This window comes from Aythya ferina (genome assembly GCF_964211825.1).
Source record: "Aythya ferina genome assembly, chromosome: 3".
Classification (NCBI taxonomy): Eukaryota; Metazoa; Chordata; class Aves; order Anseriformes; family Anatidae; genus Aythya; species Aythya ferina.
Genome location: NC_140298.1, coordinates 22412741 through 22440709, shown reverse-complemented (window position 1 = coordinate 22440709; position 27969 = coordinate 22412741). Strand labels below are relative to the sequence as shown.

The following is a 27969-nucleotide window of genomic DNA, read 5'->3' as shown; positions in this document are numbered from 1 at the left end:
CTGTTTATCTTGTGTTTTGTAAATGGAGAGAGATGATCACGTTCTCTATGTAGGGATCATATGCTACATTTTAATGTTGCTTGTGTTTCTTGGTGAGTGATTTCTCAGCCTATTTAAACTAAGCCATAGGGATTAGATTAGTGAGCCCTTCTAGGGGCATGAGAAAAGTCCAGAGGGGAGGGCTCAGCTATGTGACGTGTGAAATACCAAGGAGTCAGCCTGGAAGGTTTCTCTCCAGTCAAATAGTAAACTTCAGAGAGAAAGAGAGAATGTAAGCAAACCTGAGCAAATGTTGATCTCTCTGGCTGGCAATTCATAAAGCAGAAAGGATGATTGAATCGTACCACCAAGAGGCCCAGGATTTCCCTATATCTGACCTCAGGAAACCTACCCTGGAGACATTACATGTTTGGCCATGTGCTGGAAGGAGCAGCAGCAGCTCTAGAGCTTCCTCTTCTTGCTCACGTGCCTTTCTTTGCCTCTCCTTGTTATGCTGGGCAGGCGGTCTCTGGGGGCACCCTCAGTGCCTGGATTACGGGCCGCCTTTCCAGCCCCCTCTTCACTTGGAGTTCTGCTCCTCCTATGAGAACTTTGGCTGCTGTGACCAGCAGAGAGACAGCAGCATTGCAGTAAGGTACCAGGAGATCATGGATTCCATGGATCCGCGGGGGCGTGCGCTGTGCGGGACGTACATCAAAGATATTCTCTGTCAGGTAGGGTGGAAAATCAGTGCCCGTATCCTGTGCTTTTGGCTGATTCTTGAGTCAGTTTTGGTTCTGGCAGCCTCTCGTAGCTAGCTGTCCTGCTGCAGAAGAGGTGTGGGAGCAGGGGAAAAGCAGGCTGCCAGAGTAATGGTGCTGGATCCTCAGCACGCCGTCTGCCAAGTGCTTTGTGTGAGGACAGCACTCTGTGGTAGCTGGCAATATGTACTGATGCTTTAATAGCAATAATGGCTTATGTGAAAGCTCTGCTCAGCTCAGGTGATGACGGGAATCCTGCTGCTCTGCCTGTTTTCCTGTAATGAAAGGGAGAGCTCCAAATCAATATTTATTTTCTGCTTGCAGCTGCTAGGGGCTGGATTACAAGCCGCAGGATGCAGTGACATGAGAATGATCAGGAAGGGATTTAGATCCCTGGGTTCCAGTAAGGATGTGTTTTGATAGTGCTCCTGCTGAGAACGTTTCAAATGTGGTGGCTCAAGTTGGACATCTATCAGGCAGTGGTTTCAGGCAGCTGCTGCAAGGTCCTGAGGCTTCAGTCCCTGCATTTCCATGGGTGCTGTGCACCTGGCTGGCAGAAACAGGCATGGTGCAGTGACAAAAGACCAAATCTCTGTTCTGGCTGGGCTCTCCCTGCCTGCCCCACCTAGCTTTTGAATAAAGGGCAGACCTGACCTGTCTTTTTAACAACTGTTAGTCATGCAGAGCAGGACTTGCTGCGTGCCAAAACACCAAGCAGCCAAAAGCCACACTGTGTTTTACTGAGAACATATGAAAACTCTTCTCGTTAAAATTTCCTTAGTCCTAGAACAGTATCTGTGCACCAAAATGTTTCTCTTCTCTTGGTTGCTGGCAGGGATTTTTGGATCTGCTTGGGGCATGGAAACCCTTTCAGCACCAGGGCAGAGAAAGCAACAGCTGCCTTCTCTTCATCATTTTGTAATTGGCAAGCGAGCAAATGATGCCTTACAGGTCCCAGCAGAACCACCAGTGGTGGCCTTAGGAAGGAAGACTTTCTGCACCTTGCAGGTAGAAAGGAAATACTGTAAAAACGTGACTGCTGCCTCTTCAGACTTGAGCTGGTTGTTCTGCAGTGCACAGTTGAATTTTGCATTTGTTATAAATGTCTCTATACATTTTCACCTTCTCATTTTCATTTATACTCTTTTCATCTTTTACTAAAATAGGATTGCTGTTCAGTCCTTGGAGAGAAACTTTCAGTTGGGTTACATCTTGCTGTTCCTGGTCACATTGGTGATAACCATGGGAATAAAATCAGGTTATCTGGCAAATATTATTTGGCTGTTTAATTAGCGGAGAAGCAAAGATCTACTGCGTGGTTCCACTTCAGGGATGTCACTTTGCTAGGTCATATTATTACTGATGATCTCATATGGAAGGGATGGAAAATAATGAGTCTCTATTCTACCTTCTCTCCACAGTATCACAATAATTTGTGGGCACTGCCTGTGAAGCATTGACATGTTTAGTGCACCATCAAATACACGATGACAGATGCACTTATATATCACCAGGATGTGATTTTGACGAGTGCTTATTTTTGCTGTGTGCAGCAGTACCAGGATAAACTGTTCCTGGTAGCAAGTTTTCTTACTGATGCTATTTGAACTTCAGGCAGAAAGGTTTATTCAGAAGCATTGGCAGACAAAATGCTACGAACTTTTCTTTTGAACAAACAGAAAAAAATACTGTAGGTGCCTATTAATAGATCTGAACAATCAGTGGCTGCTCTAAAGCAAAACTAATGTAATTCCATGTCTTTGAGGCAGACTGGGAGAGCAGTGATGCCTTGTAACAAAGTGACTCATTCTGGCAGATGTTCCACCAGTGCCAAAAACTGCCTGAAATGTTCTTAAGGGGATGTACAAGTAGCATGGCTGTGAAACGCCCTGGATGCAAACTTTGCTACATGCGTTAGGACAGCTGTTTGGCCACTGGCTGAGAGGATTTTTCTGTGCTCTGAAAGTTGCTAAAGGAAAGGCTTAAAAACCAAATGATCGTGAAAAACAAAGGGCCAGCTACGCCTTTTTCAAGCTGATTGAAAGCCATGATAGTAGCAAGGAATAGGTGTGGGCAAATTAACTTACTCCTAAAGCCAGCTTCCATCTGAAGCCTAACTTTATTGCTGAATGTTTTGTTTTTTGTTTTTTTTTTTTTGTTTTTTTTGTTTTTTTTTTTTTCCAGAGAAACTGATTTAAAATAGCAAAGAAATATTAACATGATCTGGGCAGTTTCTGCTCTATGAAGTAGCTGCATTAATCATAGAATACCCTGAGTTGGAAGGGACCCATAAGGATCATCAAGTCCAACTCCTGGCACCACACAGGTCTACCCAAAAATTCAGACCATGTGACTAAGTGCACAGTCCAAACGCTTCTTAAACTCAGACAGGCTTGGTGCAGTGACTTCCCTGTATTGTATTGTTTTGTGCATGCTTGAGCAAAATGAAGGCAGACAATCAATAACAAGAGCAAGGCCACCTGATCCTTGGGGTGTGTATAGAGTCGAAGGGATGCTTCCACCCTGTGAGCTGTACCGGCTCTGTGTGCTGCAGGGTATTCTTTGCCAGGCAAATAATGCCTGGGAAGCTGGATGGCTGGAAAAGCATGGTAGCGGCTCAGGGGCTCCAATTACTTGAGACAGACTGTGGGAGACCCTCGTAGTGCAGGCTGCCAGCAAAACAGAGCTGATGGAGCTCTGAGGCAGTGAGGTGTGCCTTGTTTCAGAGGAAGATGTTTCATTTTTTTTTTTTTTTTATTGGTGCTGGTAGCACTCAGTACTCTTCTGGGAGCTTCATTCTGTTCCCGCTGACTGAGGGAAGGTAAATGTGTTTTCAAAGACGTTAATAAATTCTTCACTTCAGAATGAAGAGGAGCTTTAGACTGCAAGTGAATTATGGAGACCTGTGCACAGCAGAGATGAGACAGCTGCACTATTGCTGTGTAAGGGCTGGTTGGACTCAATGATCTTGAGGTCTCTTCCAACCTAGATGATTCTATGATTCTCTGAAAGTGTGTGACTACTTATGAGTTGTATCTGTTCTTAGTGTGGCCAAAAACCCTCGGGCTCTCCTGTGAGCAAAGGAAGCAGTTTGCTAGATGAAGTTAATAATGGATACCTGTGGACTTCACACTTAACATCCTGGAATGACTGCTGCTTACAACAAAAATAGTGTCGGTGCTTATGCAGTTGCTCCAGCTTTGTTTATTTTCATTTAATGAAGTAGACTTATTTCAGAAAAGCAGAAGCAGAAAAAAATACTAGTTTAGTAATTCTTCATTCTTAGACTTGTCCATGTACTTCCTATTATCTCTGCCCACTAAAAGCCCTGGATAGACTGTTTCAGGCTGAGCATGAAAACCAGTAAAATCTGTTTGCAGAATTTAGGTCCTTCACTTTTAACTTTTTTTTCCTGCTAATATGAATAGGTGGGATTTTAATAGAGATGTTTTACAGAAATTCTGGCCCAGATTTTTTGGAAGATGAGGAACTTAAATATAGGTACAAATTCAAACATGTTTCTTTGTTCTGTGTTTTCTTCCCTGCTGCTTGATTAGACTTAGGTATGAGCTTGAGTGGCTTAATTAAGTGAAATCTTAAATATATCTGAAATAGGCAGTGGTACTGTCTGACCTGAAGGGTATGTCCACATTTGGGACTGCTGGTCTGCAGAAGTCTTGAAGAAGACTTCTACAGAAGTATGAAGTCCACTGTTCTCTGTAGAGCAATGGGTTACTGCAGCGAGGGAGCAAAAAATTCTTCTCCCAGTCTGTTGGGAGCAAGTTCCAGAGTACCAAGTTTAAAATCTAGTAGAGGCAACAAAAGGACATTTCTAAAAGGAAAGGTAAGAACAGGTTGGTAGAGGAGATTTTCATGCCCTTAAAAACCTCTAGCACTGGAGAATACACAGCCCCCATAGACACCCTTCCTTTGGGAACTTGGGTGGAGCTGATTGTGCTGTGATAAAGGAAACTGCTACTGACCTCTAAAGCCTGTTTAGCCATATATATGGAGTGACTTTCTGCTACTCCACTTCAAAAATGACTTACTGTGCTCTGTCTTATTTTTAACTTTTTTCTTTTGCTCCATGAAGAGGAGTCCTGGCTTCTCCTGGATGTGTGTACGTAGCCACACGTCTGATTTCTTTTACTTCCTAGGAATGTTCTCCATACGCTGCGCATCTCTACGATGCCGAAAACCCCCGAACGCCTCTGAGGAACCTCCCGGGGCTTTGTTCTGACTATTGCTCCGAGTTCCACTTCAACTGCCACTCCGCCATCGGCCTGCTGGCTGGCGACAAGCACATCCAGGAGTGCTGCGAGAGGAACACGACGAGCTTTTGCAACCTCCTCCACCTACACGACGAGGACTACTGCTTCCCCAACGTGCTGAAGAACGCCGTCCTCAACCGCAACCTGGGCTCGGTGGTGGAGGGCCACAAGGGCTGCCTCCAGCTCTGCCTGGCCGAGGTCGCCAACGGGCTGAGGAACCCGGTGCTCATGCTGCATGCCAACGACCGTACCCACCGCACCTTCGTCGCCGAGCAGCTGGGGGTGGTCTGGGTCTACTTACCTGACGGCAGCCGGCTGGAGGAACCCTTTCTGGATATTAAAAGCATGGTGCTGGCTACGCCATGGATAGGGGACGAGAGAGGCTTTTTGGGGATGGCTTTCCACCCCAACTACAAGCACAATGGGAAATTTTATGTCTACTATTCATACATGGATAAGAAGCGAGTGGAAAAGGTCAGAATCAGCGAATTGAAGGTTTTGGCCTCTGATGCCAACAAAGCTGATCCACACTCAGAAAGGTAAAGTCCATGTTGAATGCTGTTGTATACCTTGATGAGAAATAATTTCCTCTGTCCCTTTCTTTCCCCATTGCAGAATCTGTTCATGTGCAGTCACCCTGATCTAGGGACATGACTAGGGCTGTTACGAAGCTACCAGAGGCAGTTCAGTTCAGGGCCACGCAGCAAGCTAAGGCATGAATTAGAAAATAGAACCCAAGATCTAGGCTTTCAGGTCATATTCTCCTGTCTTGTACTCCTGCCTTTTTAAAGAACAGTAATAGCTTTAAGCCTATCGTGGAGTTAACAAGTGCCTTGGAAGTTGTTTGTACTGTAGAAACTGTTTCACTATAGCACTATATATTCATTGGATCTGATGTGTCCCCCTCCTGTTCATCCCTCCACCAAGGCTAATTCTTAGTTATAGAGAAAAATTTATTAATAGCAGACTTTCTTCCAAGTTTCACAAGTAAAGCCCCCAGAGATGGCCCTGAATCCCTCAGATTCACCAGCTGCTTCTCCTATAAAAGAGAAGCCACCTGTCACAGTCTCAATTTAAAGGGCAACAACTCTAGGTAGCACAAAGGTGTTAATGCAGTGCAGGTTACAGGCGTGGTGCATGGAGCAGGAGTGTGCTGCATGGCTCATGGCAAACGTGGTTCATTAAGGGATGCCGTACTGGAAAGAGCTCTGCCGTGAGGCATGCAGCCAGCACCATACTGAAGGCTCACTGGAAATAGGGTGCAGCTCAGCCCTTGCACCATATCTGACAAGCTGAAAGGTCTGCACAGCTGGGAAATGCTGCTTTCTTCAGGATTTTGTGATGCAATGTTTCTGTGGCCTACCTCAAGTCTTTCCAGTAACTACATCTGGAGGTCATTCTTATTTTTATTTTTTATTTGTTAGGAATCTTTTGGAACTTGAAGAACCAGCCGCGAATCACAATGGTGGGCAGCTGCTCTTTGGGGTAGATGGCTATATGTATGTATTCACAGGGGACGGAGGGAAAGCTGGAGACCCTTTTGGAAAATTTGGCAATGCTCAGAACAAGTAAGTAGAAAAAAGGCAAAAAACAAAAAACAAACCTTGAGCTTGTCCATCAAGACACTAGGTTTGGAAATAAGACAATGTGGAAGAGTAAATTAAGATTGCTTCCTAGAAGTGTTTTTTGTCTGCAGGTAGTCGAATGCAGTATCTCAAAATTAGTTAAAATTTTGTCTTGAAAGTTGTGGGTACCCAATTCATTAATGGGGGGGGGGGAGAGTCTTCTGTGACTTGTTTGGAAGACGTACCAGCTGTTGTTTTATTTCTTTTAGACAGATAACTTTTCCTTTGGAAAGGGGGGGAAGAGAAGGGAATTGTCCATGTTTTCAGTTCTCTCTCACGTTGGGTTTTATAAACCTGTCTTTATCTGTTGTTCTCCTTAGGAGCGTATTGTTGGGGAAAGTCCTGAGGATTGATGTGGATGGAGACAGTCCTGATGGCAAGCCTTATCGCATCCCTCCTGATAACCCTTTTGTGTCTGATCCCGAGGCCCGCCCTGAAGTTTATGCTTATGGGGTCAGGAATATGTGGCGCTGTGGTGTTGACAGGGGGGACCCTGTCACAAAGAAAGGAAGAGGGAGGATATTCTGTGGGGACGTTGGGCAGAACAGGTTTGAAGAAATTGACATCATTGTTAAAGGAGGAAACTATGGCTGGAGAGCAAAGGAGGGATTTGAATGTTATGACAGAAAGCTTTGCCACAATTCCTCCTTGGGTAAGGAAGAAGCTTCTTACACAAGGTTACTCGATGCATTTGGTTGACTACAGTATCACTTTTTCCATGTAGCTAAATAATCCAGTGGGTGTTAAGTGGAGATTGCTGACTTGTTAAGAGCAGAAATCCCTTTCTCCCCAGCATTTAAGTGTTGGTATGAAATGCTGCCCTTCCTGTCTAGGGAAGGGCAGCATTGTTATACACTTTTCCGAAGGTGGAGGTTAGGGTCAAAGCCTGTGGCTTTTGCAGACAGTTTTCCCAAGGAAGAAGGCAGTGGATTGAATTTAAGTACAAATGTGATATGCTGGCTTATTTAGAGGCTGCTAGTGGTTATTGGAAAGCATGGTAGAAGAACTCTGTATCATAAAGCCCCTCAAGCTGTTGGAAGGCAACACCTGGTCTTAAGCTCATGTTTCGGAAATATTGCATGAGCGTGTACACACCGAGTATTCGTTATCAACATTTCTCTTCTGCTATGCTGGTGCCCACATGGCTTTCCTAAATAAATAAAAGCAAATCACTGTTTTTAACAATAGCCCAAGTGTCAACTGACAACACATCTACTTTAGTTTGTCCTGTTAATTTTTTAATGAGCTACATTTGTGGTCTTTATGCTCATCATTAAATATCAAAGATGAGATATTTGAGCCGGGGGAAAAAAGTGAGGACAAGACCAAAATTCTGTGGGTTCTGATATTGTGCTTCCAGAAAGGGTTGAATTCAATGTGAACATTGCCAGAGACAAAACCTTTATCTTTAGAAGCCTTATGGCAAAAGCTGCTTGTAGGTTGCACATTTATGCGTGTCCCGTGCTGAGAATGGCAGGAAACCTGCTGAGCTGACTTTGATTGTATCCCCTTCTGTAGATATCCTGGAATTTGTAAGGACAATTTCTGTTAAAATGATGGGTGCAATGACAAACCTGTAAGATAGTATCTCCTGCAGGCATCACTTGCTTGGTGTAGACAATTTTGGTTCTACATCTTATAGAAGCTCATCAAGACTAAGCCTTGATGAGCAGCTCCAGGGAGCTCTTTAAAGCCCGTGGGTCACTTCTGTCTTGGAATAAATTACTGGATCCCCACTGAGGTTTACTATGCTGTTTATTCAACTGTACCAATTCTTCTCATTGCATTTGTGCCCATTGCTGTTACTGATCAGTTGCTTTTTGATTTTTCTCTGGATGTAATTTTTCTCATTGCTCATGGTTCTTTGTTTAACAGATGACATTCTTCCAATATTTGCATATGGCCGCAATGTGGGGAAGTCAGTCACTGGAGGTTACGTATACAGAGGATGTGAATCACCTAACTTGAATGGTCTCTATATTTTTGGCGATTTCATGAATGGGTAAAACGAATCACTTTCTCTGCATCTCCCATTCTGTACATGCATTTACCTTAAATGTAGTAGAGCATCCTGAAACCTTTTGAGCTGCAGTAAATGAGAATCCCGAATGTTTGTGTATTTGGTTAAGGCATTTGACCATTATAACAACAGTTTGGTGAGGATATACACTTGTTCAAACGTAGGGTCCTTAGGATAAGTTTGCTTATGGTTGGGCTTATTTTTCTGGAAGACAAAGCTAGTCAACCATCCCCTGCTCACTGACATTTTATTTCAGTAATGTGTGATTTTGCCAGGAACTAATCTTGATAACCAAAACATAAAACAAGGAATTTTACTTTTCCTAGTCGACTGATGGCTTTACAGGAAGATGAGAAGACAAATAAGTGGAAGAAGAGAGATATCTGCATTGGTAGCACAAAAGTTTGTGCTTTCCCTGGAATGATCAGTTCTTATAGCAAATTCATCATCTCATTTGCTGAGGATGAAGCAGGTGAAGTATCTTGCTAGCCACTGCTTTATTGGAAATTATACTGTCAATTTTATAATCTACCTGAATCTTTTTCTCTTCATTAGTACAAATTCCTCAGTCTTATTCACAATAACAGCACTTCACACTGTTACATTATAGATCAAGGCTTTATCTGGGGATGAAGTCAGTTGCTAACTTCAAAGCTTAGTGGAAATCCCTCAGTGCCAAGGATTACTATGGTTGTGATGTCCAGAACTTTCACCAGGGTAGAAGTACTGAAGCATACGTTGTTCACTTTTGCTCAGTCTCCTGACTAAGTTCTGTGCAACACAAAAAGTGACAGAACTCAGATGTGCTTTAGTGAGCTCTGGTGTTTCATGATTTAGCAGAAAAGAGCTTTGCTTGTCATGATCAAAGATCTTAGATCAGCTGGCTAGCTTATATCTGTCAGATGTAGTCTTTGTTGTAAAATATGTACAATTCTAACAACATGTTCTAACAACATGTAGAGTGGGGGGATGTTAAATGTCTCTTCCACTGATTGTTATTTTAGAAAATAATGTGGTATTGTAATGTAATTTGAAATGCAACAATAGCGTTGCCTCTTTTGCAAGCTACTATAATCTGCCTGGATATTGTTTTAGTGGCTGCTGAAGAAAAGGCATCAGGAACAGTTGGTCTCAGCAGCCACGCAGTAATAAGAAGCTTCTGTCTTGCATGGATCGCCAATTTAGCTCGTTGGGTATATATACGTATATATTTGGTACCACTGTGAGATGGCTAAATATTTTTTGTGTGTTTTTTCCCCTTCTAATTTGTAGCTTCTGGATGTTTCTTTGGTGTAAACAAGATTAAAAACCATATATTTTTACATAGGAAGGTAACCTCTTGGAAGGGCACCAACAAGAGGTAATGAAGGCCCTTCTCATGCACTGTTTGGTTAAGGGCTGCTGGCTCTGTGCTGCAACCAGGGGCTCATCTGATGTTCCCAGGTCCACCTGCATAGGGCAAGGTGAGACCAAAGCCCACTTTTTGGAAGTAAGAGACAACTGAGGGAATGGCTGAAGTGGTTTTATTTTCTAACCATGTAAATCAGTGAAGAGACAGAAAACAGAGTTGAAATTGAGAAGGAGGATTCAGTTTGGGCACTTGCATCTGAAACTGCTTTTTTTTTTTTTTCACTTCCATTTAGGTGAGCTGTATTTTTTGTCTACTTCTTATCCCAGTGCCTATGCACCACATGGATCTCTCTACAAAATTGTGGATCCTGCAAGGTTAGTAATTAAAGATGGTTTTTCATTGCCAAATTCTTTTATAATCACTTGCGTTCTTCAGCTATCACAGCAGACAGAATGCAAAGTATTTCCAATGCATAATCTCACTAGCGTCTACATCCAGGCCTTGGTTTCTGCTGACCCACTGTACGTGTGGTGCAACTTTATCAGGTTCAGTGAATGTACTCCTCACTTATCATGTCTGTGGACCAAGTTCAGATCTTTAGGGTCTGGGACAGTAAGGATCAAAATGTTGTCCTGTTTGCATGTCTAAAGTATAACAAAGTGGTGGTTAAAGACAATGATCCATATTTCTCAAGGTCAGGAGGGAGAACATTTTGTCTACACTTGAAGCAAGGATTTTGTGAAATTAAAAGTAATTTGATAACAGTAAAGTAATGTCTCTCTCCCTCTCTACCTCTTTTTCTTTAAGAAAAAAAAAAAAAACACTTTGTGCTGGCCAGCAATTCCCTTTCCATCATGAAATGGAGGTCAGAAAATGATTTGATAAGCCACAAAATAGTAAAACACAGTGAAAGGCAACTGGTGCATGGCAACATTAAAGTAAATAGTTATGGTCTTTATGGCTCTTGGTCCATCTCACAAGTTCAAACCTAGACTAAGCTGTGAAAGGTTGAAACTATTTCCTTTTTACTAGCAAATTAAAGACATAAATCAGTTCTCTTACCACGTGTCCTACTGGGACTTGTATTTTCTGACTCAGGTGTGCCTGAGACGTTGTCCCCCAGCCTGCACAAGCAGGCACAGGATGGGCCGTGCAGGGATAGGTGACTTTCTGCCCAGAGATGTGGGCACCATGCATCTGTCAGAGAAAGAAGGCACTGCCAACCTTCCTGCCACCCAGTTTCTGTCTGCAAAGGACTTTGTTTTTCTGGATGGTCAAAGCAGCACTGACCATTTCCTGCTGCTAAAGTGATTTAAATAGAAAACAGATGCAGAAAGCTCCACTGGGGCCACCCTCCTAGGCTCCTGTGAACTCTGCAACGCCGACGGCATTTGACAAGATCAGCTATGAATCTTCCTCGGGCCGTTTAAGAGTGATCTTCTGCTGGTCATTAAGTAATTGAAAAGTACTGGTTCTTCCATGATTTACTGTAATTCCTGACTTGGCAGAAGGACTGGAGGGATGTCTGTCCCTAAAGGTATGCAAAGGAAAATGGGCTTGCAGGAGTCAATGTCGTATGCCCTTAAGAAACACCCCGTGGCAGGCAGATGAGTAATTTTGAATCCTTGTTTAATTTTCCATGTGAAAATCCTCCCCTCCATGGAAACTGGGAAGGAGGATTAGCTCTCAGTGCAGAGACCTTGAGGAAGATCTTACACAGATGAAAATTAAAGCTGACGGGAGAAACAGGTTGCAAGATCACTTCTGCAGATTAAATACCCAATTCTCCCTGAAATTGGTGGAAATTGTCTAATAAGGAATCTCTGAAAGGCTTACTTTAATTGGCAGAGACCTGAAGTGACATAAGATATTTGTGATGTATATTTATTTTTAATAAACAAAAGTTTAAAAAGCAGTTAACAGTTTAGCTGCAAAGCCCTCTAATGAGGGAGAAAGAAACCTGGTGCTTCATGCAGTGTTCAAATAACTGGAGCTTGAACCCAAGTTTTCTAAGCAAAATGTTTTTTCCCTATGAAGTTATCCCTGCAAAAGTCTGGTTTTACAATAATAAGCATGCTTATGCAATTTTTTCCCCTACTAAACTTCTGGCTCTTACTTAAAGCATTTTTTTGGATCACGCTAAAGAAGCATTAAATGAGTTTTTCAAATCACCCTGTAAAGAAGATAAAGTGTCTATCTGCTGTTGCTGAGATTTCAGACATTAACGCCATGAAGAAAACAAGAAATGCTTTCTTGGGAAGTTAAATCCCAAGCTAGGTAGTTGACCTGAGCTCTGTGCCAAGGTGGTGGGAAGAGGACCTCGAGTCCTTTACTCTGGTGCATTTGCTGTAACTGCTTACAAGGAGCCTCCTGTCTTTGGCAGCTCATTGTCTGCCAGGAACCCTTTGAGCTGCATGAACTGTGGCGGACCAAACCTAACCTTTTAATCTCTAAAAATAAAATACCGTGAACTTGCATAAACATTGACTACTTGAGCATGCTCTGTTTCATCAATAAAAGCCATGCAGTCCCTGTGCCACTCCTTACTCTGTCATGAAGACTATCAGAATGATAAATCCTCTTCTTCCTAGCTGTAAAGGCAGACATCCAGCTTTCTGTATCCCAAGCACCCTGTGGGAGCCTCTCCAGGAAGAGATGTAATGCACCACGTTAGGCTGACTCCACAGGGGGCAGAAAGGATGATTTCACTGCCCTGAAAGCCTTTCTGGAAAGAAGCCAGCTCTTCCCTACGGCTTTGTGGAGCTTCATACCCATCATTTCTAGAGCAGGTTTGGGCGCTTATTCCCTTGGCTTTCTGAGCAGCTGTGCTGCTCAGTGTTGCCCTCGCCTGTTTTATTAAATAAATACAAGCTTGTCCAGGGTGTGCACAGCTTGCTTCTGGAGCAGAGTCCTTACACCTCCAGATCCTCGGTTGCACGCTGGTCTTCTGATCTTACCATGTGCAGAGCTTTTTCCATTCCCTTCTGCGATGTCATGCTGCTTATGGGATTATTCCCTTTCCGTCCCCCAGGGAGCTGTGGCTGGGACAACAGGCTGCTCTAACAGGCGCAGTCCTGTTCCATCCAGCCTGGATGCTCCCTGCTTTCCCCTTGTGTTTCAGCAAGGGTAGCAAGCCACACAAACGCCTGCTCTGAAATGCTGGTGGGGGCACTGGCATCTGCCTGAGGGCAGCTCTAGCTTCCCTATGAACCTTTCAGGAAAATGAAGGGCATCAGAGCCTGGTGTCCCCATGTCAGCTTGCCTCTCCAGCCATGCTCTCAGAGACATCAGAGGGGCTGGTGTGCCTCTGCCTGGACTGGTACCAGCACCCCCTCACCCCTCCATCTTCCCCCCAGTTAGGACTGGAAAGAAAAGGTGTTAGAAGGTGCTTTAAAACTTGGAGAGGCAGAAAGAAAAAAAAAAAAAAGCCATTATCAACCCTGCTTTAGTATTTTTTTTTTTTTTTTAATTGAAATGGCATGGAGGAAGCACTTCCTTGGCAGTTGCCCATGTCTGAAGGAGAATGCTAATTACAAGAAAATGCGATGCCTGAGGTCATGCTCTGCTTTACTCTGTGCTACCAAGCATGCCAAATGCCTGTTCTTATTTATCTTACAGCAGATCCTTTGGTGGAGAACAAAAAAAACATAAGCAAATGTAGGTCTCTGTACCCCACCTTACTGTCATGTAATGTGTTTTTTTGGGGGTGCTTTTGTATTGTAGGAAGCTGTTGGGGAGTGCCAGGAGAGGAGCTGGGATAGCATTTCTTTGCCTGCTCCTTTCCTTCCTCATGCTCAGCTCCTGCGTCAGCACCATGCTGTGTCTGAAGCAGCGCCCTTTGAACATCACAACAACTGTGGGGCTGAGTGGGCATATTCCCCCACGTGGATGGAGTTCCTTATGCTGTACCATCGGTGGGTGGAAAGCACTCTGTCATTGACAAGCCTCATGTGCAAGCATACACATATAAGATTCTTCTGCCTCAGCGTGGGGTACAACAACCAGAACCTGGCTGTTCCTCCAAAGCAGGGTGAGAGAACAACCCAAAGTGGCTTTTTAAGCTGGAGTTCAATCAATGCATTATACCACCAGGGCTCTGGAACCAGCGTTGTGCTGTGCTTCCAGCAGCAGGACATAGCTGGATGCACCGAGTCAGTACCCTTGAATTCAGTGGTAAACCACAAGGACATGCAGGCAGGCAGGTATCCCATAGACTGACGGTTCAGCTATCAGTGTTGAATAAAGACAGTCCAGGCTGTGTGATGGCAGAAAGCTTACCAGAAGGGTGGTAGAAGATAAGCTGTAGTTTTCCAGCTGCTACTGCTATTCAGGCAGGGATTTTACCATTTGTACCCTGAATTAAGCTCTCAAATTCTACCTTTAAGCACTCTAGGTGCCTAAAGTCCTTTTATACCTGTTCTGGTGGAGGCAAGGGATGTGTGTGTGTAGGGGGGCTGATATATGCCTCTGGAATAAACAAACTTCCTAACAACTTCTCAGATATCTGCATGTCTTTTTGTTTTTCAAGGAGAGCTCCACCAGGGAAGTGTAAATACAAGCCTGTTCCAGTGAAAATAAAGAGTAAACGGATACCATTTGTTCCACGTGCAAGTAAGTTGTTCAGCTTAAATTTCACCAAGAAACAAAACTGTCAAGTCTTACATATATGTGATTGACATTGCTAGTGATCTTAAAAACGAAAGCACTGAGCAGGACGTGTCCTGAAGTTAGGTAATCATGTTTAACGTGTGCTTCTGTTGTCTACTAGATGCTGTACCTTTTCTTAACCCCAGTCTCTGATTTTTTTCTAAATATTGTCAAGTAACAGTGTAAACGGGCATCACAAAAGAATTGGTGGCTTTGATGTAAGCATTTGGTCTGGGAAATTCTGAGTGCCTGTCCAGAGTGCTCTGTGACAAGCTCCTTGGGTCAAACAACATAATCCCTTCTCCGTAAATCTAGGGGAGTTGATCCTTTCTCTGGCTTTTCTGGTTTAGGTCCTTTGCAACCAGAGCAGGGGTTGCATCGTATTATTCAGTAGAAAATGTCCAGCAAGCTGAAGTCTTCTTATCTGAGATTTCCAGACATTAGTGTAACATGAAAAGTCCATAACGTTAAGTTTGTCAAAGCGTGTAAGGTCTCATCGTATTCTTTCTGGACTTATTTTCCTAAATTCATACTTTCTAAGATTAAACAAATTTAATTTCCAAGAAACCCAAGGGTCTTTTGGTAGAAGAAAAGATGTTTATACAGTCTGTATTTCTTTTCCTAGAATGTTAGATTTTTTTTTCTTAGCTATACCTCTACTAAGGGTTTATATCAGTAATTTTCTAAATTAGCCTTCTGCCTTAAAGCAGGGATGATGAAACATCTTAATTGCTTTTCTCAGAGACTGTCCTTGAGTTGCTTAATGAACCTGCAACCAAACCTCTGAAAAAATCTTCCACCCCTGCTGAAGCTGTCTCAACAATTTCTTCTAAGAAATCTAAAAAGACACCATCCCCCAAAATAAAAGCATCAACTGTGAGAACAGCTCCATCTGGTAAAAAGACACAGAAAATCAAGGCTCAAGATGAACATCACAGGTCAAAGCAGAAAAAGAAGGTTGCAAGGGTTTCTAGAACTACACCAGCACCACCTGTGCCAAAAAAGAAGAGCTCCCACCTAACTGGAACCAAGAAGCTTCTTCCAAAGAAAGCAGCACGAAATAAGGGAAACTGGAGAAGAGGAGGAAAGAGAGTAGATTAAGCAGCAGCTTTTGAAAAAGCCGAAGTTATTTATAAGATGGTGAAACAATTATTTTGAATAGCAACTAAATAAAAAAGAATCAGTTGATTTGTTATGCCAATATGTTTTCATGGATGAGCTCACTATTGCTCTCAGGCGCTCCTCCGTTTATGTCAGTGTTAGCAGTCTTTATATGTTCCATTAAACCTTAACACCAGCTTCCTAATAGCAACTTGCTTTGCAAATGCTGCTGTGATGTCCTTTTCTGACATAAGTCGTTATAAGAGAGTCTGATGGACATTCACTGGCAAGTTTTGACCATGTTTGTCTGTCTAATAAATCCAACTGCCTTCAGATTTCAAGATTTGCATCATTAATACAAGAATATGTCACTGGCCTCACCTTTCTTTTGGTATGGTTAGTTTTTTGGTCCTTCGTACTGAATTTCAGTTCAAGTATATTTTAAAAGTAGATGTCCTGCAGGTGACAATATAATTAACATTTTTTTTAAAAGATTTTATTTGAGTTGTAGATCCACCCACAGGTTCCAAAGGATTCGATATGAGCTTGGAAATGTTCAGCAAATCTAAAAAGCCCACCAACCCATCAAAACCCAAGCTGAAAGCACAGAAACCAGGCAACCCCCCAAAACCCAGTTGTAGCTGAGCTACCAAATGGAGCGATTAGTTGGCTCCTAGTTGAACACAAAACCTGCAGCTGGAGTCTGTCCTGCTGTGTGCCATGACACGGGGCAGTTTGTGTTGCTTAACACTTCTTCCACAGCATGAACTGCACCACACAGATTTCCCCCCCATTGCCAGGTGGACGGGAGTCCAGAGGGAACAGAAACATGGACCTTGCAGAACAGCAAGGACGTGGTACAGCCAGGGGCAGGTTCCTGGGCACAGCACCTCTCCTTTCCCGAGTTTTTCTCTGTTTTTGGGAGGTGTTGGGGCCAGGGCTTCGGCCTTCAGGGCTCCTGGGGTGCAGACACCATGGCAATAGCAAAGTTCCTTCATGGACAGGCACTGATGTGCACAAGGATTTGGAGAAAAAGGTTTTTGTGTTATTCTTGGTGTAACCTGGAGAGTAACAAACAGCAGTGGCGTGTTTGCTACAGACAAGTGCATCCGCTGGATTCGCGGAGCCATGGCCTGGCTTGGGCTGGGCCCGCACCTCCTCCCCTCAGGCTGACATGGAGCCAAAGCCAACTGCACCATTTCGCAGCTTCAGCTTAAGATGGAACCGCCTTGGGCTTTCTCCTGCTGCCATCTTCTGGACTGGCTGTTCCAGGACACAGCCTTGGCCCCAGGCCGGCCCTAGGCCGACACGGCTCCTGCTGCCCGGGGGCCACGCGTGTTTTTTCCACCCAGAGCGGGGTAGAACCGGGACCCGCCCAGCAGCGGGGAAGTGGCTCCGGCAGAGAATCACCTCCTGAGAAAAGGCAGGAAAAAAAAAAATCAAACTATGGACTGGAAAAGCTGGGAAGGCCCCAGCGAGGATCGAACTCGCGACCCCTGGTTTACAAGACCAGTGCTCTAACCACTGAGCTATGGAGCCACCTATCAGTTCTAGCCCTGCCGACAGCTCCTGTACCCGCGCCCCCTGCCTTGCACCGGCCCCTCCCGGGCGCCCGCCGAAGCCGGGGCTGTGGAGGCCCCAGCCGGGCTCCTGGTGGCCCCAACCAGGCTTCGTCGCCCTCTGGGGCCAGCTCGGGGCCACCTCGGTTGCCCCCGGGGCTCGGCAGCGGCTGGAAGCCGTTTAGGCCAGAGCCAGGGAGCTGCGGGCTCCACACTTCTGCTTCTCGGGTCTTGGGGGTGTTTCAGTCTTCCTGCCCTTCCTCAGTCGTGTCCCCCAAAATTTACCCTGAGGTGGAAGAGCTGAGTTGAATGGGAATCACAGCCCGAGCCCCCTCAAACAGCACGCTCACCTGTGCCGTATTGCCCAGGGATGGCTGAAGTACCCAGTGTATCGACAACTGTGTGTGCAGTTGCTATAAATGCAGAATAAACTAACATTTGCACATAATTAAATACACTATTGCAGTAAGAAGTATTTCAGAGACAAACTGAGGCTTGTGAAAGTGTTTCTTCAAGGGCTGTTAAAGTATTATCCAGCCCCCAAACCACCTAGCAACGTAACCCACTACGGAGAAGCTGAGTGAAGGTTTCGTGAGGTCGGGCTGCCCGATGCTCTGTGCAGCGTGAAAGCCCCCTCCTCCCCCCAAAACAAAACCCCAAACAGCTTACACTGAGAGATTACAACTGGTGTTGTAAATCCGAACAGCTTTTGTGAAATAACTGTTGCTGAAAAATGGGCTTAATTTTCTTGCAAATAAACCACGAGCATATGTTGAAACCAACAGCCCAACAGATATTGTACAGCCTCCGTTTCTTTTTTTCATTTTTTACAGCACAAGAAAGTTTGAAACCATTGAAGATTTTCCATTTTTCTTTGCATACAAGAGCTGGTCTTTTGTATGCAAAGTCTTCATCCATGAAAGCTTAGGAGAAGGTGAAAAGGCAACCAAACTGGGAGACACTGCTCTGGCGTAATGAGTCTGGGCAGTACTGCTGAACGCTGGAATCACATCTAGAAAAGCAGCCACAATTTGCTAGGTACAAGCCTCAAATTGCACGTAACCAAAAATAAAGCTCCTTGAAATAAGAAGGCAGCGAAAAAGCTGCATTAAGGCATTAGAGACCTTTCATCCACTCCACAGATTGTGAGCTAGGTCTTTTTTTTTTTTTTTATTATTATTATTTTATTATACCTTCTCTTTAAACGGCTATTATCTCTGTGGACAAACTAAACCTGTTCTGGTGAACTCTGTCTTGTTGTTTATGTAAGACGCTAAAATTACTTTAAAATATCTTATCAAAATGCTTTTGACCTCTAATGTGGCAGCTGATATATTTGTGAAGTTTCACATTTCTTTGATGGTTGTTTTTTTTTCTCCTTCCCTTTGAAGTTGGTGACTCTTTAGAGCTGGTGAAACTCTTCTAAAGAGGGCTAAAATGCCTGGGGTGAGTGTTCTGTTACTGCAAGGGGGAACTGAAATATAATTGTAGCTTGTGTTGTAACTTTCCCTTTAAACTAGATAGGAGCAGAATGGTCTTACATTCTTCCTACAGTAAAACAAACCTACTTTAACCAATCTATCAGAGCTGAACATCAGGGTGAGATGTATACTGAGGACTGAACAGTGTTGAAATCAAGTTTTCTGTGGTGGTATGGCTACTTGTCAATGTTGATTTTTAGGTGCAAAGTCTGTAAATGCCATAATTGCCCTGCCTCTAGATTCCCTTACTGTCTGCTTCAAGCTCACTGGGAGCTCTATGCAGTGTAGCACACAGTCTTTGTCAGGCACCCTGGGTAGGATTCAAGAGGTGATGGAGAGACCATGCCATCAGTAAGACCTTTAGCTTCTCTTTATAATAGAAATGAGGAAATGAGAAACTTCTCACAGATTTCACCTGAAGGGAAACCACTAAAGTAGGTTGTCTGAATCATGGTCTAGAACTTGCCTGTTTCTCAGTTGACTGTAAAGGGAGTCTGTGCTGAAAATGTCAGTTGTTAAATGAGGCAGATCTCCCTGGTGCTGACAGGTTTGTTACCAACTAAGTTCTGCTAGTGACCAGGCATTATCCTGCAGAGGCATGGCGTGGGATGGATGTGGTAACTGCTATGTTTAACAGACATAACAGCACCGCATAGCTCCTGTCTGCAAGCTGCTAATGCCCTTAGCTAGCCCATCCTCTCAGTCACATTTGCACGGGAATAAGCTTTAGTTTAAGACTATTTTGCTTAGATGTTTAAACTAGAATAAAGGTAGCTGGAGTGTTCCCATCAGAGGACCAAGAGAACTTTTAGGTAGATGGAAAGATAAATTAAGTGTCTGGAGAAGACTCTCAGAATATTTCTGCAACTAAACATATAGATTTTGAAAGTTAAGCAGTTGGGCAATTAAAAAAAAAAAAAAAAAGCCCATTTAGTCTTCAGGCTGACATTATTGCCATTGAAAGCCACTAGGTGGAACCTAAGTACTGCGTGAAAGCTTGGGGAAAATGTTCATGTTTTAACAGACTTCAAATGCTGGTTAAGTGTGCATTTTTAACATACAGGTTTAATAAATAAATAAATATATGATTCTGTAGGACAATTTACCTTTAAAGATGTTCCAAACATGAAAAATCTGTATTGATATATGCCCTGTAAATTTTCTGCTGATTTGCAGATTAAAATTGTTACGTGTCCCCCTTGCCATATCATGCCTTTACCAAACATTCATTCTTTTCTGTCTGGTTCACTGAATTAATGCTGATAAAAGTGGAGGACTAATAGAAGTTGTATAGTAAAAGCAGTGTGAAAGCAAGCAGGCAGGCCCTTTATAAACTGCCTTGCTGGTATAACCCATTTATTTTTTTTCTCGTTTATACAGAACAGTTTTGTAACAGAGTCACTCCCAAGGTACAGAGGAATGCTGAAGGTCATTGGGAGCAGCACATAGCACATTCTCCTTTCCTGAGGAAAGCCGTTAAGAAGGAGCGAGATTTGAAAGACACATCCTAAACCTTCTCTACAACAGGGATAGGCAATGAACTAGAAAAGTTCATGGCCAGTGTAAGTGCAGGTGTAATTTTACCCTCAGTCTGCACCAAGGCCATTATTAAAAATAAATAAATAAATTAGTTGTTCCTGATCAGCTCCCCGAATGTCCTTAACAGCACCACTGAACAAACGTATATTTAACTGTGTGTGAAGCTGATGTTGGTTTGCAGATGTCAACCATGCTGCTGTGAATTTACATCCATCACTGTTAAGAGCAGTGAGCTAATCTCACACACATTCCAGATGATCGTGTTGTCATACCTTACATTTAACTGTTAAAAGGAGAAGCAAACCAAAGGATTGACTCTATAGACAAGTTCATGATTCATCCCTAGAAATTCTCCTACACTCCAGTATTCTCTAAACTCCTTTACCTGGCTAACCATCCAGGCTGAATTCAATTTTACCGGTGTTTTTGCATAATTCAGTTCTTTGTTGCACAAATCCGCTTTGGGCTGCATTGGTCTGAGATAAATAGCAGTGAGAGCTTTCTCTGCAGATGTGGTGTGTCTCATAACAGGTTGTTGTGGCTTGCCTGCCTTTGTCCTTTTCACATTGCATTCTCTATGTCTCAGGGCAGCCTGGTGCACCAGGGATATTCTCAGCAGAAGTACGGATCACCAAAACTCACATGCTTGCGTTTCCTTGTCAATGAGAATGGATTTTCAGCAGTCTTTTTCTTTTACCAGTCTTTTTGTGAAATGTGATGTTCTGGGCCTTTTAGTTATTTGACAGATTCAGTACTATCAGTTTTGTTTCTTAAAAAAACTGTAGTAATTGAAAGGCGCCCAAGTTTGATGTGTTCATTTTAATTATCAAGTGTTGATGGGTTAATTTGTTTTGTTCAAGCACAAGTTTTTGGTTTTTTTTTTTTTTTAATAAAATGTAATTATAGTCAGAGGAACACTTCCAGCTAAGTTTGAGTGACTTTTGAAGCTGGTCATTGTGGTATTTCAGGCACTGAAGGATCTCAGGGTGTGGTTGAGTCCTGCCTTCTCTCCTGCATATGAAGCTTTAGGTGTTATTTGATTGAGAAACACCTGAAATGTCCTGTTCTGTGGTTTAGAACTGAGCAGTCTTTTTTTTTTTTTTTTTTTTTTAAGTTATTTAAATTATACAGGAATGATTCACTTGTGCTTGAAGCACAGAGTACAGAAAATAAGCAAACAAACAAAAAGACTAGATAAAAACCACCAAAAATAGCCTGTCATTATTTTTTCCACTAGCAGTTACCATTTGCAGCAGAGGCTGCAAAGCCTATGTACAGGTTTGAGCTTGTATGCTCCTTGCATCCCTACTCCATTCTAGCATGAGCTGCTGGTGAGCACCCTTCCCCTTCTCTGATACTCTGCTTTCCAGAGGAAAGAAGTTCAAACGTGCAGCAGATATGGTGACAATTCAAAATTAGTTTGGTGTGTCAGTAGTCATCTTTTGGACAAATATCCATTGTCACATGCAAAAAAATCCTGTCTTTTTAACAGCATTTTGTGCAGATCTGGAGGGGAGCCAGGGATTGATTGTCTTATGAAAATTAAATTCTCCTTCTTTTTTTTTTTTTTTTTCAGGAAGATGGCATAGTACATAAGGGACCTGTAGAGAAGATCATTTCCCCACGTATCTCTGTTTGCTCTTAAGCCAGCTCATCTAATAGGTGTTTTGGTGCTCATCACTCATATTTGAGTATCACTACTTTTCTTTGGAGAAGCAATCACTATTCTCAAGTCAGACTGCAAAGTAACAGCTCTGTTTCTGCCTCATTGCGCACTCTTGTTGTTGAATACAAAGCAGTATATATATATGTTTTTTTTTCAGGCTAATATGCATTTTACACACATCTTAAAGTGGGGGAAGAAGAGATGTTGTCTGACTTAGTTTTGTTTGCAACCAAGTTATTTATTTGATCCAGATCAGATTTGAAGGTATTTGCTAAAATAAAGTGTTTCTGATTGTGATATATCTGGTGATCCTTAAGATCTTTGAAAAATTGAGATCTTACCTGCTCCAAGCTGAACTGGCTGCAAAGGAAAGATGTTTTTGTGACAGTTCTGCAGTTTGAGATAGAGCTAGAATATTTTTTCTACCCTGCCCTGGATTAAAAATAAGTTGTGTCTATGTACATTGCTATCAAAAATATCTCCTTGTTGAAAATGTTTAGAAAGTGTGCTAGCCATAGGACATTGTATTCTTCACTATGTAGAGGTCTTGACAACATCTGTCCTTTGCCTTGGAGACAGAGACACTCTAGAAGCCCAGATGTGGAGGGACCAAGAGAGATGACCTTATGTCTCTGAAGAAGATGACTTTACATCTCTGGGCTTTCTTGTCTGGAGCCACCAGAATGGTTGTCTGTGTTTAAGCACATGGTTATCTGTGGGTAAAGAAAGTGCTGTAACATCTATGTCTCACCACACTCTGACCAGTGAAGCTGTGTGCACGCTCCTCTGCCTGGGTGTGCTTTTTTTCTTTCTGAACCTTGTTAAACCTACCCAGAGCTCCTTGCAGACTAAGTATGGCTGCACAATGCCTCTTAGCCCTGGCAAGCATGTCAGCTGTTAGAGCTGCCCCAAAGAGCATGCTGAAAGCTGTGTGCTGCCATTGCCCTGCTTCTTGTCCTCACTGCCACCTTTAGAAGCCCACGTGGTAGGAAATAGCTAGCCCACAGCTGTGCATGTGCCAGTCAGTCTGTCAATAAATACGTGTGTGTGTACATACATACCAATGGCTGTGCTGTCTGGTTACATGCTGCCAAGTAGAGTATACAGCAACTGAGTTCCTGTCTGGAGACACTAACCTTAAGGCCTCGGCTGTACGTTTTCCAAAAAGCAAGGAATGCAGGACAATCTTTGAGGTTGTTAATCCTGTCAAATTTGGCTGAGACCAGTTAGAAGATTTGAAGGTTACTTAGGAGTGGGGTTGGCAAACAGTGTAGTTTCATTAACCTTTTTCCAAGGAAAACCAAGCTAAAAATGTACTAATCACATTTTCCAAGCAAGCTTTAACATTCCTTGGAAAATTGACAATTCAGGAATGAGTGCGAGGCAGAGGAACCAGGAGATCCATACTCTAGGATGGACTCTGACACTTAACCTTGTGCCCTGTTTCCATAGCTGTCCAGCATTTCCCTCCTGACTTCACAAAAGGATGGTGTGTCTTTGTTTGTAGTGTGCTCTATAAATACTAAGTATTATTATTATCCGTGTAAAAATAGACTCAGAAGATTTCAGGTGGACTGTAATGGAATAAAAATGTAACAGGATGGCCCCAAATTCCCTGTCTTGGGAAAAAAAAAAAAAAAAAAAAAAAAGTTTAATTTTTCTGTTGCTGTTTTTAGATGCAAGGGACAACAGTTCTTAATAAGCATCAGAATTTTTGTTTTACATAAATATTTTATGGTGATTTCTTCTAAAAGCCATAAAACTACAGGTACTAAGTTCATTTTGAAACTCATTGGGAGGTAGGAAAATGGGAATGTGTTCCAATGTGGCCAACACTACTGTAGAAGTAGTTGTCTCAATCATGTCCTATTTGCAAGGGTTTGAATATTTGGTTTAACAGAAGATGCAGCTACCCAAGGAAGACTGTATTTCAATTACTAGTAAAGGAAAAAAATAATAGTCCTGCCACAATTATCAGGCACTTTTCTTTCTCAAGTGCTCACATTCCCTTTCCTATGAAACACATCAGAGTCTCAAAGGCAGACAGTCTGTATGATAATCAAGAAATAAATTGTTCTGGAGCTCTCTTACGGTAGATGGAGGAAAGATGCAAGTATAATAAATAGTACATAAACTGTGAAAAGCCAACTGTTGCTTAAGTGCTGGACATGATAAGTAGAGCTAGGTGATTTGTTTTTTCTCCCAGGAAAAGTAAATGAACTGAACATACTTTTTTTTTTCCCAGCTCTTTTTCTGGTTTTGCCATATACTTGCTGCTAGAGACAAACATTTGAGGGTCAGAGACACAAAAGTGGCCATGTGTTATTCTTCTATGAAGTTCAGAATATTCTGGCTCCATTTTCTTATCTCTCTCCAATTTGGATATCAGGATGTCATGTGGGACCATGTCAAAGGCCTTACAGAAGTCCAGGTAGATGACATTAGTCAGTCTTCCCTTGCTGACTGATGCAGTCACTCCATTGTAGAAGGCCACCAGGTTGGTCAGGCACAATTTGCCCTAGGTGAAGCCATGCTGGGTATCCCAGATCACCTCCTTGTCCTGCATGGGCCTTAACATTGCTTCCAAGAGGATCTTTTCCATGATCTTTCCAGGCACGGAGGTGAGGCTCACCGGTCTGTAGTTCCCCAGGTCTTCCTTTCTACCTTTTTTAAAAATGGGAGTGATTCATTTTTTCTAGTCACTGGGTCTTCACCTGACTGCCAGCACTTCTCAAATATGTTGGAGAGAGGCTTGGAAACTCCATCAGCCAGCTCCCTCAGGCCCTGGGATGCGGTTATCAGACCCCATGGACTTGCACCTGTTCAGTGCCATCAGGTGGTCCCAAACCTGCTATTTGATTACAGTGGGAAGGACTTTGCTCCCCTTGCCCTCACTTAGAGGTCTGGGGACTTGAGAGACGTGGGAAGCCTGAGTGCCAGTGGAGACCGAGGCAAAGAAGTTGTTGAGTGCCTCAGCCTTCTCCATGGCTGTTGTTACCAGTTCCCCCTTCTCATTTATCAGAGGGGTTACACTCTGCTTGACCTTTCTTTTCTGGTCAATGTACCTACAGAATCCCTCCTTGTTATTCTTTGCATCCCTTGCCGAGTTCATTTCCAGCTGTGGCTTGGCTTTCCTGATCCCATCCCTACACATCTGCATGGCATCCCTGTACTCTTCCCAGCTACCTGTCCCTGCTTCTCCCACCTGTGCATTTGCTTTTTAAACCTCAGTCTGACCAGCAAGTCCTTGCTCAGCCGTGTTGGTTTCCTGCCTTTCTTGCTTGATTTATTACATTTGGGGATGTTCTTGCACTCTAAGAAACACGTCCTTAAAGAGTTGCCAGCTTTGATATGTTCCTTTGTCCCTAAGGACAGTTTCTCTGGGGATTTCATCTACTAATTCCCTAAATGGCTGAATTTGATTTTTGGATTTTTGAAAGTTTAAGGTCCTGACTTTATGCTTTGCCAGGCCCATATTCCTTGACACCATAAACTCAACTGGGGCATGGTCACAGCAGCTGAGGCTGCCTCCAGCCTTAACCTCTGTAATGAGTTCATCTGCACTGATGAGCACCAGGTCCAGTAACGCCTCTCCTCTGGTTGGTTTGTCTGATACCTGGACCAGGAAATTATCCTTGATACACACCAGGCATCTCCTGGATTGTTCACAGCCTGCTGGGTGGCCTCCACAGCAGATACCTGGGTGGTTGAAGTCCCCCATCAGGATGGGAGCATGTGTGTGTTCTGCTTCTTGCAGCTGAAGCCAGAAGGCCTCATCAGCCACCACCCCTTGATCAGGTGGCCTGCAGCAGGTCTCAGCCACAAGGTGTCCTTGATTACCTGGTCCTTGATTTTTACCCACAAGTTCTCAAGCTGTCTGTGGTTGTTTATCAGAGGCAGCTGTGCACAATCTAACCAGTTCTTAAACAGGGAAGGGATGTAAGGCTCCTCTCTGTGCCTGGGGGGATCATGGGACAGGCTTTCCTGGAAGCTGTGTTAAGGTATGTGCAAGACAAAAGGAGGCAGCACCCCTGTCCTTCCTTCCCTGCTCATGTCTTCTGTTAAGCTTGTAGCCATCTGTTCTATCTACTTTCCCAACTGTGGTTTCATCCCAGTGTGTTTCTGTGATAGCAATTAGATCACAGTTTTCTAATTGTACTGTGGCTTTTGATGCCTCCTACTTGTTTCCCATAATGTATGCACTGGTGTGGAGGCACTCCAGTGGGGCTGTTGGCCTTATCCCCTCTTTAGAGGAGCTCTCCCTAATTCTTTTGGGACAATTCACAGGTATTTCCCTGTTACTTTCTAAATTGTTGGTGTTCACTGGTTCTTCTCTCTCACTCAGAGGCCAATCTCCTTCCAGTGCTGAATCTAGTTTAAGATGGGGAGGGATTGTTTTTCAGGGCCTAATGTGTCAGTACATTGGGCTACTGAATGCTGGGAAGCAGTGTTTCTCCTTCAAACTTTATGCTAGAAATTCTTAGAAACCTCTCCTCCCAAATTTGCTGCTGTAAAGCTTTCCTGAACCATTTTTTGGAAATATTTGAAGGCCAGCTTTCGAGTCATCCATTCCTCTTCTGACACTTCCCATAAGCCTGCCAACTGAGCACCAAAGATCTGACCTCCTTGTGGGTTTAGGCAGATCTGCTGCTTCAGAATATGTTTGGCTGATAAATCTCATGTTTTAAGAATGGTAACTGGCTGTGTGCAAGTCCCTTCTTTGCTTCTGAAGGACCAAACTGTTTGCAGAACCTTGGATGTTCTTTCTTCTGATTAAACTCAGTACCACAGTTCAGCTTTCTAATTGGTTTTTATCTCCTCTGCCATTTCTCCTTCTTTTGATTCAGTTGGAAATACTGAGTGTAATTCACAAATCAGAAAGTTGGACTGTTGCAATCAAACTCTGAGCAAGCTTCTGCAGGGCATAAATATTAGCAGCCCTTCTTCGTACATGATGGATCTTTTTCAAAGGTTGTGCATGTATACTAATTCTTCCCATAATTGAAATTTCTTTAAATGATACCTCAACTTGCCATAGAGTAAAGAAGATATCTAAGTGTCTTAATTCACTTGGGTAACTGATGTGTTAATGGTGTTACTGTGTTTGGAAATGCTCTTTCCAATTTACTTAGCTATTATGTGAGTAAATTTAAAAGTGACTCATCTGTAACCTCCAGTCAGGTCTGGTTGAAGGGCAGGGGATTTATCAAGCTCATGATTTCCACAGCATGGAGTACAACTGATTTAATGCCTGTGGAAAGTCTGGGTTAATATTTATGTGTTGTTGGAAACAGGAAGTGATCAGTGTCAGGATACAGAGGCACTTTTGCCCAGTAAATAAGAATCAAATCAGTCTTGACTGGAGGTGGTAAGGAGTTTGTATATATGAATCTGAGCCTGTTTAGATCTCAGATCAGCAAAATATTTAAGTGGTGTCACTATCTGTGGTATTCAGAAGTGTGCTGAAATAGATTATAACAGTCCATATTCCTTTTCTCTGCTTTCTAATATGCCTTCATTTAGCAACTCCAATGTCTTGCTACTTTTCAGATTTCTTTTCAGAAAGTCTTGTTTGTTTTTGTAATTTTTCTTGCCGGTCTCCACAGTCAGCCCCATTTAGAATGAGGAGAGAAGGAAGGATTCATTATGTTTACTGAAATACTGACTGTGAAACAGAGAGCAGGGTCATCTAATATGACCTTGGACATGAAATCAAGTGTGTTAAGACCACACTCCTTATCAGCAGGGCAATTCAAATATAAATTACATTGAATATTCTCAGCCTTATGTTTGTTATATATCACAGTGATTTTTATGTCTGGGGCTCTTCAAACATGTCTTACCTGATGAGGTAGGGAATAATTTAGCAGAGTATCTATGAAATAGTGTTAGTCTTCCAATTAAGACATAAGGCTTTCTGGGTGTGCTTATGAGACATTCTTGTTTCTCTGCTAGCATTTCTGCATGGT

The 27969-nt window shown here is 43.1% G+C and overlaps 1 protein-coding gene and 2 long non-coding RNA genes across 4 annotated transcripts in view; all 3 read left to right on the top strand.

The window, feature by feature from the left end:
• The first annotated feature begins 236 nt into the window (after nucleotides 1-236).
• HHIPL2 (HHIP like 2) lies at nucleotides 237-16096 on the top strand. The gene is given in 10 exon segments (XM_084513852.1): nucleotides 237-713; nucleotides 4898-5550; nucleotides 6436-6579; nucleotides 6957-7288; nucleotides 8512-8638; nucleotides 8983-9128; nucleotides 10300-10381; nucleotides 14536-14618; nucleotides 15397-15717; nucleotides 15720-16096. Coding segments are annotated over 10 exon segments (2322 nt in total). The 5' UTR covers nucleotides 237-329; the 3' UTR covers nucleotides 15770-16096.
• A 3628-nt stretch (nucleotides 16097-19724) lies between these two features.
• On the top strand, nucleotides 19725-22297 carry LOC311434949. Its single transcript, XR_014691855.1, has 3 exons — nucleotides 19725-19832; nucleotides 20176-20357; nucleotides 21911-22297. It is a non-coding gene; the product is annotated as an uncharacterized lncRNA (long non-coding RNA).
• A 3637-nt stretch (nucleotides 22298-25934) lies between these two features.
• The window catches only part of LOC311434028, a 224997-nt gene continuing 222962 nt past the window's right edge, over nucleotides 25935-27969 (top strand). The window contains exon 1 of one of the 2 annotated variants that reach the window (XR_014691217.1): nucleotides 25935-26001. This is a non-coding gene — a long non-coding RNA (uncharacterized lncRNA). The remainder of the gene's footprint in view (nucleotides 26002-27969) is intronic. The other variant, XR_014691218.1, reaches the window with a different exon arrangement.